The sequence below is a fragment of the Hyla sarda genome, chromosome 9 (assembly GCF_029499605.1).
Source record: "Hyla sarda isolate aHylSar1 chromosome 9, aHylSar1.hap1, whole genome shotgun sequence".
NCBI classification, from domain to species: Eukaryota; Metazoa; Chordata; class Amphibia; order Anura; family Hylidae; genus Hyla; species Hyla sarda.
The window spans coordinates 24,921,398-24,934,830 of record NC_079197.1 but is presented as its reverse complement, the minus strand read 5'-3'; the positions used below and the strand labels follow the sequence as shown (position 1 = coordinate 24,934,830).

The 13,433-nt window shown below is 44.2% G+C and overlaps 1 protein-coding gene across 2 annotated transcripts in view; it reads left to right on the top strand.

Annotated features, from left to right (window-relative positions):
* Window positions 1-2,671: 2,671 nt before the first annotated feature.
* LOC130291079 (xenotropic and polytropic retrovirus receptor 1 homolog) overlaps window positions 2,672-13,433 on the top strand; it is a 105,611-nt gene continuing 94,849 nt past the window's right edge. Inside the window, exons 1-2 of one of the 2 annotated variants that reach the window (XM_056539454.1) lie at window positions 2,672-2,774; window positions 6,608-6,659. In XM_056539454.1, the coding sequence (XP_056395429.1) occupies window positions 2,706-2,774; window positions 6,608-6,659 (121 nt within the window). In that variant the 5' untranslated portion in view covers window positions 2,672-2,705. The remainder of the gene's footprint in view (window positions 2,775-6,607; window positions 6,660-13,433) is intronic. The other variant, XM_056539452.1, reaches the window with a different exon arrangement.

Here is a 13,433-nt window from a genome sequence, read left to right as displayed (position 1 = left end):
GAATAGATGTCTATTCTTTGTGCGAAGTCGGCACGGAAATGCATTGCCGTCTATACGGCGCATTTCCGAGCGATCCTATCACAAGCATGTTCTGCTGGCACTCTGCTGTCAGTGGAATGTCTATATGGAAATTTTCAGTGCGGACATTCCACCATGTGAACATAGCCTTAAAGTCGACCTCAAAACTTTTCTCCAAAATTCTAGCCTGTAGAATAGTTGCATTGCTAAGTGATGTCATTCACCCAGACTGGACCTGATTTATGCCCGGAAGAGAGGTAAAAGATAATACCGTGAAGGCCATTAACTTTATCCATCTTACTAAATTCTCAGTCCTGTCGGCCATGCTTTTATCTACCGATGCTAAGAAGCCATTTGATCGGGTTAACTGGACCTTCATAGAGGGGACACACTGTTTTTTGGGTATCTGTTAGGGGTTCCTGAATTGGATTCTGTCCACTTACTCTATACTTTCCAGGTGGTACAAGATACCTACTTGACTGCATGCCATCTGGTCCCACGTGGAACCTACATACTGGCGCTGTGGCTCTTCAGAAGGCTTGTTTCTTCACAATTTCTGGTCTTGCTTGACCGTTACAGCATTTTGGGATGGAGTGTTAAAGGAGTTATCCAGTCAAATATCAACTGGCTCCAGAAAGTTAAACAGATTTGTAAATTACTTCTATTAATTTTTTTTATCCTTTCAGTACTTATGAGCTGCTGAAGTTGAGTTGTTCTTTCCTGTCTAAGTGTTCTCTGATGACACCTGTCTCGGGAACTGTCCGGAGTAGAAGCAAATCCCCATAGAAAACTTCTTCTACTCTGTGCAGTTCCCGAGACAAGCAGAGATGTCAGCAGAGAGCACTGTTGCCACACAGAAAAGAACAACTCAACTTCAGCAGCTGATAATTATTGAAAGGATTGAGATTGTTTTAATAGAAGTCATTTACAAATCCGTTTAACTTTCTGGAGCCAGTTGATATATAATTTTTTTTCCCCCTGGAATACCCCTTTAACTATCATTTTTCAAGTTACTGTGTGCTCCATTCATTTCTACGGGAGTGCTGAAGATGCCTGTGTGCTGTATTCTGGTATTTTCGGGTCCTCCCATAGAAATGTATAAAGCTTGTGACGTCTCTATGAGAGCCAGGGCCCTGTTCTGCAGAATGCAAAGGGCCCCAGCGGTCAGACCACTTTCATCAGACACTGATCATGTATTCTGTGAAATTTTCTGTCTGGATGTTTGGCAAAAATTACAGCTGGTGTGAACCTAGCCTAAGGGTTTAAAAAAAAAAAAAAAAGCTCAGGGAATTTACCTTTTAAAGGGGTATTCCAGGCAAAAAATTTTTTTATATATATATCAACTGGCTCCGGAAAGTTAAACAGATTTGAAAATTACTTCTATTAAAAAAAATCTTAATCCTTCCAATAGTTATTAGCTTCTGAAGTTTTCTGTCTAACTGCTCAATGATGATGTCACGTCCCGGGAGCTGTGCATGATGGGAGAATATCCTCATAGGAGCTGCACAGCTCTGGGGACGTGACATAATCAATGAGCAGTTAGACAGAAAACAACAACTCAACTTCAGAAGCTAATAATTATTGGAAGGATTAAGATTTTTTAATAGAAGTAATTTACAAATCTGTTTAACTTTCCGGAGCCAGTTGATATATGAAAAAAAGTTTTGGCCTGGAATACCCCTTTAAAGGAGATATCCAGTGCGGAAAAACTTATCCCCTATCCTAAGGATAGGGGATAAGTTTCAGATCGCGGGGGGTCCGACCGCTGGGGCCCCCCTGCAATTTCCTGTACGGGGAGGGGGCGTGTTGACCACCGCACGAAGCAGCGGCTTACACGCCCCCTCAATACAACTCTATGGCAGAGCCGGAGCGCTGCCTCCGGCAATCTCCAACTCTGCCATAGCGATGTATTGAGGGGACGTGTCAGACGACGCTTCGTGCGGTGGTCAACACCCACTAAACGGCCAGCGAGCCGTACAGGAGATCGCGGGGGGGGGGGGGGGGGTCTCCAGCGGTCGGACCCCCCCCCCCCCCCCGCGATCTGAAACTTATCCCCTATCCTTAGGATAGGGGATACGTTTTTCAGCACCGGACTACCCCTTTAATTACCATTGTGTGTGTTATCTTGTGTGTTTGTAACAAGGCCAAACATTCAAGGGTATGAAAACTTTTCACCAGGACCATTTGGGTGATTTCTGTTATAATTATCATTTAATAAGGAGCCAAACAAGTATGTGATAGATAATTGTTTCATATAATCACTAACCTAAAATAAAGGACAGTTTTTTGGCATGTTCAGTTACGGTATAAATAAATGCCAAAATTCGACAATTTCTGCAAACTTTTGAACACAACTTCAGTTTTGCAGGATTCAGAGAAAGCCGAATCGCAAACCTGTGGAGGGAACTGGGGGCAGCCATGTTGAATTTCACCCAGCTTTCCGTAAATCAGAAAGAATTAGCTGTTCTTACCAGGGGGGAGAGAGGCATTATACGTGGGCTGTGGTGTCGTTATCTATGGAAATATATGCGGACGCAGAAAACTTCTCCTTTTATCCAAGTTGTCTTTGATGCGGGACATTGATCTCCCCTCCCCCACACACACCTGTCACGTCGCTGTCCACTCCTCGGTGCTGAAGTCTCCGTCACTATCAGTCACACCGGGGATCCGTAAGGGACAACTCCGCCATGAAGTTCTCTGACCACTTATCGGTCCATCTCACTCCGGAATGGAGGAAGCAGTATATAAACTACAAGGTAAGAGACATTGGGAGAGATTTATCGAAACCTGTAGGGAGGAAGAGCGGTGCAGTTGCCCGTAGCAACCAATCAGATCGCTTCTTTCATTTTTAAAGAGGCCTCTGAAAAATGAAAGAAGTGATCTGATTGGTTGCTATGGGTAACTGCACCGCTCTTCCTCCCTACAGGTTTCGATAAATCTCTCCCATCATGTTATATCATCACGGGGTTCTTATTATGAGGAGCTGGTATTGGTGCAGAAGTTTATAAGGATTATTCCACCAAAACAGCCCCCACTGTAGCAAAACTACAACTCCCATCATGCCCTGACAGCCTGAAAGGCTGTCAGGGCATAATGGGAGGTGTAGTTTTGCAAACAGCCGGAAAGCCACAGTTTGGCGGGGACGCTTTTCGACAGTATGGCCATAATGTCGTTGCTAAGCTGGTAGCTGCCGATGCATACACATTTCTACTGAAGGGTTAAAGGGGTATTCCAGGAAAAAAACTTTTTTTTTATATATCAACTGGCTCCAGAAAGTTAAACAGATTTGTAAATTACTTCTATTAAAAAATCTTAAACCTTTCAGTACTTATGAGCTTCTGAAGTTTAGGTTGTTCTTTTCTGTCTAAGTAATCTCTGATTACACGTGTCTCGGGAACCGCCCAGTTTAGAAGAGGTTTGCTATGGGAATTTGCTTCTAAACTGGGCGTTTCCCGAGACAGGTGTCATCAGAGAGCACTTAGACAGAAAAGAACAACCTTAACTTCAGATGCTCATAAGCACTGAAAGGATTAAGATTTTTTAATAGAAGTAATTTACAAATCTGTTTAACTTTCTGGAACCAGTTGATATATAAAGAAAATTTTCTCCTGGAATACCCCTTTAATTGGAAGAACCCCGAGGACGCGCCGTCCCTTTAAACCCAAGGAGGTATTTGCATACGTAATCCTATATTACAGGACGCGCTCATTTACTTTAACGCTTCCCGTAAAGCCTCCCTGTAACTGGAAGTCATTATGCGCACATTTATGTTTTATGCCTTGTAAATAAGGAGAGGTTGATTCTTTAAGGAGGATATTACGGCTGAAACGTCTTCTCGAGACGCCGACGAATAATCTTATTTTATAACAAAATAAACTGAGGGGAAATGTATTTTATGCCGGGAGACGGCAGATTTCTCACCTGCAGTTCTATATGCAAATGAAAAGCCGTGTAAATGTTTATAGTCTTGGGTTTGGGCGTATTGTATATACAATTATTAGCTATTTAAATTCTGTAAAAGTGCATATTGTAAAAATTTTATGCACCTTCCATATTTAAAATGTATCCTCCAAGGCTGCTCCAGGCGGCAGCTACAAAACTATAAAAAGATAAACACGCTGCAAAGACAGCAGAAAGTTGGAGCGGGACGTCGTTTCTGTGTAAACTATATCCTGTCTTAGAAAAATTGATGCAAGAGAGAAGCGAAGCAGTCGCCCATAGCAACCAGTCAGATTTCACTTGTGACAGTTTTGATACATTTTCCCCTTATATACATAAGCTCTATACAGAGACATTACATAGGCTCTAACCTGATTTCCCCATTGTCTGTTCCCGACCCCCATTGATACTTATCTCCCCCCTCTGATCCTGCTCTGTTCCCCCCATTGATACTTATCTCCCCCCTCCGATCCCACTCAGTTCCCCCATTGTTACTTATCTCCCCCCTCCGATCCCGCTCTGCTCCCCCATTGTTACTTATCTCCTTCCTCCAATCCCGCTCTGTTCCCCCCATTGTTACTTGTCTCCCTCCTCCGATCCCGCTCTGTTCCTCCCATTGTTACTTATCTCCCCCCTCCGATCCCGCTCTGTTCCTCCCATTGTTACTTATCTCCCCCCTCCGATTCCACTCAGTTCCCCCCACTGTTACTTATCTCCCCCCTCCGATCCCGCTCTGCTCCCCCATTGTTACTTATCTCCTTCCTCCAATCCCGCTTTGTTCCTCCCATTGTTACTTATCTCCCCCCTCCGATCCCGCTCTGTTCCTCCCATTGTTACTTATCTCCCCCCTCCGATCCCGCTCTGTTCCTCCCATTGTTACTTATCTCCCCCCTCCGATCCCGCTCTGTTCCCCCCATTGTTACTTGTCTCCCTCCTCCGATCCCGCTCTGTTCCTCCCATTGTTACTTATCTCCCCCCTCCGATCCCGCTCTGTTCCTCCCATTGTTACTTATCTCCCCCCTCCGATCCCACTCAGTTCCCCCCACTGTTACTTATCTCCCTGCTTCCCCATTGTTACTTATCTCCCCCTCCGATCACGCTCTGTTCCTCCCATTGTTACTTATCTCCCTCCTCCGTTCCCACTCAGTTCCCCCATTGTTACTTATCTCCCTCCTCCGATCCCGATCTGTTCCCCCCCTTTGTTACTTATCTCCCCCTCCGATCCCGCTCTGCTCCCCCATTGTTACTTATCTCCCCCCTCCGATCCTGATCTGTTCCCCCCACTGTTACTTATCTCCCTCCTCCGATCCCGCTCTGCTCCCCCATTGTTACTTATCTCCCTCCTCCGATCCCGCTCTGCTCCCCCCACTGTTACTTATCTCCCTCCTCCGATCCCGCTCTGCTCCCCCATTACTTATCTCCCTCCTCCGATCCCGCTCTGCTCCCCCCACTGTTACTTATCTCCCTCCTCCGATCCCGATCTGTTCCCCCCCTTTGTTACTTATCTCCCTCCTCCGATCCTGCTCTGTTCCCCCATTGTTACTTATCTCCCCCCTCCGATCCCGCTCTGTTCCCCCCATTGTTACTTATCTCCCTCCTCCGATTCCACTCTGTTCCCCCATTGTTACTTATCTCCCCCCTCCGATCCCGCTCTGTTCCCCCCACTGTTACTTATCTCCCCCCTCCGATCCCACTCAGTTCCCCCATTGTTACTTATCTCCCTCCTCCGATCCCACTCTGTTCCCCCCATTGTTACTTATCTCCCCCCTCCGATTCTGCTCTGTTCCCCCATTGTTACTTATATCCCTCCTCCGATCCCGCTCTGTTCCCTCCATTGTTATTTATCTCCCCCCTCCGATCCTGCTCTGTTCCCCCCCATTGTTACTTATCTCCCCCCTCCGATCCTGCTCTGTTCCCCCCCATTGTTACTTATCTCCCTCCTCTGATCCCGCTCAGTTCCCCCATTGTTTTACTTATCTCCCCCCTCTGATCGCAGTAAATTTTGCAGAAATTAATTGCCTATTCACTTCAATGAAATTCCTCCCACTGAAATTCTGCAGCAGAAATTCTGCGGTGTGAATGGGATAGCATAATCCCATCAATGGATGCAAAATTCCATGCAGAAATTCTGGCATGTGAACATAGCCTGAGACCCACCCTATCACTATATCAATTGTCCAGGAAAGCCAAAGCCACAAAGAAAAAAAAAATTTTTTTTTAGGCAAATTCCTTAAAATCCAATTCTTTATTGTAGAATCATAATAGCATCATTTACATATGTCACAAGTCAGACTAACATGTTTCTAGCACACAATGTGCTCTTAGCCGTAGACTTTAGCAGTGTTTTCCAACCAGTGTGCCTCTAGCTGTTGGAAAACTACAACTCCCAGCATGCCCGGACAGCCAACGGCTGTCCGGGCATGCTGGGAGTTGTAGTTTTGCAACAGCTGGAGGCCCACTGTTCTGTAGACTACACTGGGGCAAGAAACAGGGGGTTGCTACCATGTACACACCCTACAACTGTGAGTTCACAAGCCCCTTTTTGCCGTATCACACGCCGCTCAGAGCCGCGCCAATGTTTAATCATCTCGGAGATAACGTAACATTTGTGTCCCAGCAATTTCTTGTCTGTTGTCTCCTCTCCCCGCAGGCACTAAAGGACGTGCTGTATGAAGCGGCCGATAAAAGCTTCGCTCCAGAAGGTAAGATTAGCCAAATACCTATTTCTATGCGAAGGCAGAGCACCTTCCGCAGTCTGTATGTTATCTCTACCCAAAACTGATAGCAGTGATGTATACGGTACATGTGGCGCAGTGACATATGTGAGACCAGGGTCATAGACATCTATAGGGTGTGATACCGAGACAAAAAATTGCATATGTATCCTAGTTTATGTTTCAATGATCCAAGTATATAAAAAAATCAAAGATAGGCGCTTACTAGTGCTGCATTAACCTATAGATAGTGCTCACCTTATGATGCTGTGCTAGGTGCACAAAACCAGTATACACACATATATATATATATAATGCCAGGAGAAGCCAGCATTTGAGACCGGAATCAAGTAGAGTGGTGCATAAACCTGAAGCCAACAGATAGCATCCTGAATATTACAAAAGAAACAATCTCAGGAATGACCTGATGAAGAGAGGGATTGAAGTCTCAAAATGCGTAATTTGTTACAATAAACATTTTGAGACGGAGTCAAGTAAAGGAGTGGTGCATAAACTTGAAGCCAACAAAGAGCATCCCAAATATCACAAAAGAAATGCCCTCAGGAATAACCAGATGAAGATAGTGATTTAAGTCTCAAAATGCGTAGTCTGTTAGAGAGGATTTAAGTCTCGAAATGTATAGTCTTTGTTACAATAAACCTTTTTTGATTGGAGTCATGTAGACAAGTGGTGCATGAACTTGAAGCCAACACAGGGCATCCCGAATATCACATAAGATATGTCTTCAGGAATGACCTGATGAAGAGGGGGAGTTAAGTCTTGAAACCCGTAGTCTTTGTTGCAATAAACAATTTTTATTTTCATCATTAGTCTGCGAACGGTTAAAGTGGTTATCCAGGAATAGAAAACCACAGATAATTTCTTTCAAAAACAGCTCCACGTCTGTCTCCAGGTTGGGTGTGGTTTTACAACTTGGATCCATTAATTTCAATGGAACTGAGCTGCAGAACCACACCCAACCTGGAGACAGACGGGGAGCGGTTTTTGAAAGAAAGTAGCTCTGTTTTTCTATTCCTGGATAACCCCTTTAATCCCTTCTTTTGTGATTCTTCTTCATCCTCTCTGTTGGCTTTCAGATTGAGTTGTAATAATGGCCAAGTTGGTTGTCTCCCACCTTTTTCCATAACACAGGAAGACAACCCAAGGATTCAAGCCAGTGATATTTTTTATATAGCAATTGGCAAAGATAACTTTCTTAACCCCCCCCCCCCTTCACTCGGTAAAGGGAATGGGGATGAGGGAAGAAAGCTGCTGCCAGACATCTCTGACAGCAGTTTATATCCTGAGATGCCCAACATGTCTGACTGTTCTCACCCCCCAACATCTACTGTCAGAGGAGAGACTGTAGACCCCCATACACATTAGATAATTTGTATCATTACTGCACAGAGCGAGTTCGCTCTGTGCGTAATGGCGAGCGATACAGGGGACGGAGCAGTGTGACGTCATGGCTCCGCCCCTCATGAAATCACGGCCCGTCCCCTTAATGCAAGTCTATGGCAGGGGGCGTGACGACCGCCACACCCCCTCCCATAGACTTGTATTGAAAGGGGCGGGCAGTGATGTCATGAGGGGCGGAGCCATGACATCACACTGCTCCGTCCCCTGTCATTACGTGCAGAGCGAACTCGCTCTCTGCAGTAACGATAGCGCGGTGCCGCAGTGACAATCCCGGGGGTCCCCAGCAGCGAGACCGTGGCGATCTGACATCTTATCCCCTAACCTTTGGATAGGGGATAAGATGTCTAGGGGCAGAGTACCCCTTTAAACAAATATCCTGCACTAGAGAGTGATCAGAGTTACGCTTTAACACCCCGTCGGTGGTATAAAGGAGATGCAATGTCATTCAGGGGCTTATTCCCTGGTGCTTAGTAGTATTACTAGTGCTCAGAGGTATATATCTTCGAATCCTTGTGGTCTGTTGTATATACACAACTAAGTCCCTAGTCCCCATGATCTTTCCTTAGGTGGAGCCCTAAGGCTAGGTTCACACTACGGAATTTCCGCCTGCAATTCCGCTTACTAAAATGTATAGGGTAGAGAATGGGTTTCCGTTCACAAATTCACACTTCGGAATTTGTGAAGCGGAATTTGTGAATGGAAAATCCACTTGAAAATGTCCGCCTGAAGATTGGCGTTGCTCATTCTTCAGGCGGAAATACTCGCAGAACACATTGCAGTCTATTGGAGACTGCAGTGTCCGCGCGGTCCTAGCGCCGACTGATTCAGCTGGCGTTGGCCGCACTCGGAATCTCTTTCTGCCCGGAGATTCCGTAGTGTGAACCCAGCCTAACTCATTACTACCGGTCATGGTTCATGTGTTGCCTCTGATCCTTGCTCTCCCCTCCCAGTCCTGCTGCTCGGGTCCAGAAGGTTAGATGAAGGGGAAATGAAGCCGCTCAGTTGTGCTATTTCCGAACCTCCGCAGATGGTTGTGAAGTTTGACTCAGATTGGGCACAATGCCACGTAATAACTGTTCAAAAACAAGGGCATAAAATATTAACAACACAGCACAATAGGATTTTAATTTAGCTTCTGAAATGAATTGGTCTATAGCGGAACGCCAAATGGTCAGGACGCGCTCATTGTGCAGCGAGACTATTCCTAGCACAATATGGGGATATATTTGTAGGATCTAGCTCAGTGGTACAAGATAAAGACGTGACGGAGGACGCACCCCTTCCCTGCCAATCCTGATAACACCGGATGGGGCTCCCTCACATTCTCTTTTCTGGGGTCCTTCATACAAAGCCGTCCTCTCTGGCTTCATAAGAAGGTTGTGGAGGGTCTTTACGGTCTAGGACAGGGCTCTTCACCAGCCGAACAAGTGATGCCAATCCTTACCACGGACATATACAGTGATCCCTCAACTTACAATGGCCTCAACATACAATAGTTTCAACATACAATGATCTTTTCTGGACCATTGTAACTTGAAATCAGACTCAACATACAATGTACTGAAAGTCCAGATCTGTGATACCTGTCATTGGCTGGAAGAACCGACAAATCAGAATGGGCATTCACTGGTAAAACCCCTGTATTACTGAAGTGCATGCACTGAATTCCTATCTGGTAGCGCCCCCTACAGTACAGGGAGGTACTAAATGTTCTGTACTCTTTACCTGTACCAGGATTAGCTGCTCCTGGACACCAGGTGGGGGCGGCTCCATTACTTTTTTAGGACACTGTGTACTGTACAGGACCCTAAAGAAGCTCCTGTCCTCTACATAGACCAGTGTTTCCCAAGCAGGGCGTCCCCAGCTGTTGCAAAACTACAACTCCCAGCATGCCCGGACAGCCTTTGGCTGTCCGGGCATGCTGGGAGTTGTAGTTTTACAACAGCTGTAGGCTCCCTGCTTGGGAAACACTGACATAGACAGTGATTACAGCTCCCAGCAGATCTTTCTTACTTTTATATGTAAGGATTTGCTTTATCTGTATTCGTTATCTACTTATTTTTCTTTAATCCTCACTTTTTCCTATTTTTGGATGACATTTTGGTGCCTTTAGAACCAATTACCAGGTTTCCATAGAGTTCTGGTCTCAACATACAATGGTTTCAACATACAATGGTTGTCCCGGAACCGATTAATATTGTAACTTGAGGGACCAGTGTAGATGAGGTCCAGCCATGTTTCCCCACAGAATTAGTCTAGATAAAGTTTAGTCCATGTAGACTGCACATATGGTCACAATGATCCAAAAGGCCAGCACTGTAGAAGTAAAAAAACGTCTTTATTGAGGATCTATAAAAAGAACATCTCTGAGAATGCTCAAAAGGACGCGTTTCGAGCTCAACTCGGGGGCACAGTAAGTAAACTGCTGTGCCCCCAACTAATGTGTCTGCTGCAATGTCTTGCCAAATAAGTCCAGCAAGTCAGTCTGCAAAGCCAAGACTAGTCACATAACACCTCCCTGCAGACTTTTTATTTTATTTTTATTTGTTTAAAGGGGTATTCCAGGCAAAAACTTTATATATATATATATATATATATATATATATATATATATATCAACTGGCTCCGGAAAGTTAAACAGATTTGTAAATTACTTCTATAAAAAAAAAATCTTAATTCTTCCAATAGTTATTAGCTTCTGAAGTTGAGTTGTTGTTTTCTGTCTAACTGCTTTCTGATGACTCACGTCCCGGGAGCTGTGCAGTTCCTATGGGGATATTCTCCCATCATGCACAGCTCCCGGGACTTGACATCATCATTGAGCAGTTAAACAGATTCTGAAGTTTTATGTCTAACTGCTCAATGATGATGTCATGTCCCGGGAGCTGTGCATAATGGGAAAATATCCCCATAGGAACTGCACAGCTCCCGGGACGTGAGTCATCAGAAAGCAGTTAGATAGAAAACAGCAACTCAACTTCAAAAGCTAATAACTATTGGAAGAATTAAGATTTTTTAATAGAAGTAATTTACAAATCTGTTTAACTTTCCGGAGCCAGTTGATATATATAAAAAGGTTTTGGCCTGGAATACCCCTTTAAGTAGCAGAAAATAACTCTTTATAGAGCTGCCATAAACCTTTTTTGCTTGGCAGGTCATTTAGTAGATAAAGTTGTGGCTGCTGGTTCTACTTTGATAAAGTGTTGCAAGGAAATCCTAATCTACACGGCATCCATCCAGCTGTATCTGACCTCCCACATACTATGCACCCTCAGCTCAGCTGATTGTGCATGTTGTTTTCAACTGGGAAAGGAGTAAGTTTCTGTCAGATACACATGGGGGGGTATTTATCAAAGGATTTATGTGTTTTTTTCCCTGTAACTTTGGAGCAACACTTTGGCGCAGTGTCTTTTTGCGCCAACGTTTGGCGCATCTTCTCCACTGTCATTTTTACAACTTTCTCAAAATCACACGGTCCTGTGTGTGATTTCAACTTTAGTCAGTAATTCATCATTCGCTCCAATCGATCTTTGGTGCAATTTTGCGCCTTTAGGGTTTTTTTTGGCGCAATTCACCGGCAAGAAATTTTGCACATGAAAAACACTTAGCAATGTCAGAAAATGTAAAGGCATCAAAATACATAAAAAAAATTTTTGGGGTGAAAACAGCGACGCCTCCGGGGCTGCGCAATACTATCCTGCGACATAGTTGTCTCTGAGGGACCTTCACCCTCCGTTGAGCCAGCATTAGACATGGCCGCACAGGTTCAGGAAAGGTAAGCACTAAAGCAGTGGTCTCCAACCTGCGGACCTCCAGATGTTGCAAAACTACAACTCCCAGCATGCCCGGACAGCCAACGGCTGTCCGGGCATGCTGGGAATTGTAGTTTTGCAACATCTGGAGGTCCGCAGGTTGAAGACCACTGCACTAAAGTAACCAACAAAAAAAAAAAAAAAACTCAAGTTAAAAATAAAATCCATTTCACATGGTGACTATAAACCCCACAAAAGAAAATTACTCATGTCGCTTGCTGATGTTCCATGAAAACTTTTTTTTATTTTATTTTTTTATTTTTTTTTAAATCAACTGGTGCCAGAAAGTTAAACAGATTAGTAAATTACTTCTATTAAAAAATCTTAATCCTTCCAGTACTTATTAGCTGCTGAATACTAATGCATCTCTGTCCATTTTAGGAACTGTCCAGAGCAGCATATGTTTGCTATGGGGATTTTCTCCTACTCTGGACAGAGATGTCAGCAGAGAGCACTGTGCTTGTGATGTCAGCAGAGAGCTCTGTGTTCCAAAAAGAAAATTATTTTCCTCTGTAGTATTCAGCAGCTAATAAGTACTGGAAGGATTAAGATTTTTTTTTAATAGAAGTAATTTACAAATCTGTTTAACTTTCTGGCACCAGTTGATTTAAAAAAAAATAAAAAATAAAGTTTTCCACCGGAGTACCCCTTTAAGTGTCCCCATAATGATCATAACATATGTAACGTTAAATGGTAGCCAAACAAATGGCTGGCCAAGGTCCATTTGTGCCCTTCCTCTATAATGTCCATATGCCCGGATAGGGTTGTCCTCATGGTCTACTCTTTTAAAGGAACACTCCATGCAGAACCTATATCAAAAGTGTAACTAGGATTTTTGTCAACCGGTAATAATTGGGTTTGGTGCACCAGTCCTATATTTAAATATGCTAGTGAAATCCAGAGTGGCTTGATAGCAATCCTCCATGGTATCTGGGGCAAATGCCCCCCCTGCCCACCCCTACGTATACACTGCATTATGATTAGTGCAGAGCCTCAGGGGCAGTGCAGGACACCAAATAGAGAATGCATTTTCTCAGGCTCCACCCCCCAGACCCTTTACTACATATGTCTGGAGTTTTTCTTTAAATTAACCTTTCCCCCCCCCCTCCCCCCACTCTGCATTAATACCAACCAAAAATTCTTCAGAATAACTTTTTCGTGTTACCTTATTTGGCCAGGCGAGCACTGCGCAACCTCAGATTTTCAACATTTAATTTCATATCTGCAAAATAGATCACATTTTTCTTTTGTCATTTTTTTTTCTTTACTTTCTCCCCTATGACAAATGGGATTTAATGGGAGAATGGTTGTGTTAATGTCGTCGTTGGCATTCTGTTAAAATATGGTACATCACTAAATAATTGAGCTGGCGAGACAAGTCGGGATTGTATGGTTTCTCCGCAGTGTAATTAATAGTCTTACGATTAAATATGAAATCATTCGCCACCATCAATAATGTAGACACTCGGGGAGAAGCTCCGTCACATCACTGCTGCATAGACGCTATGTACACAGCACTAATGTCTTC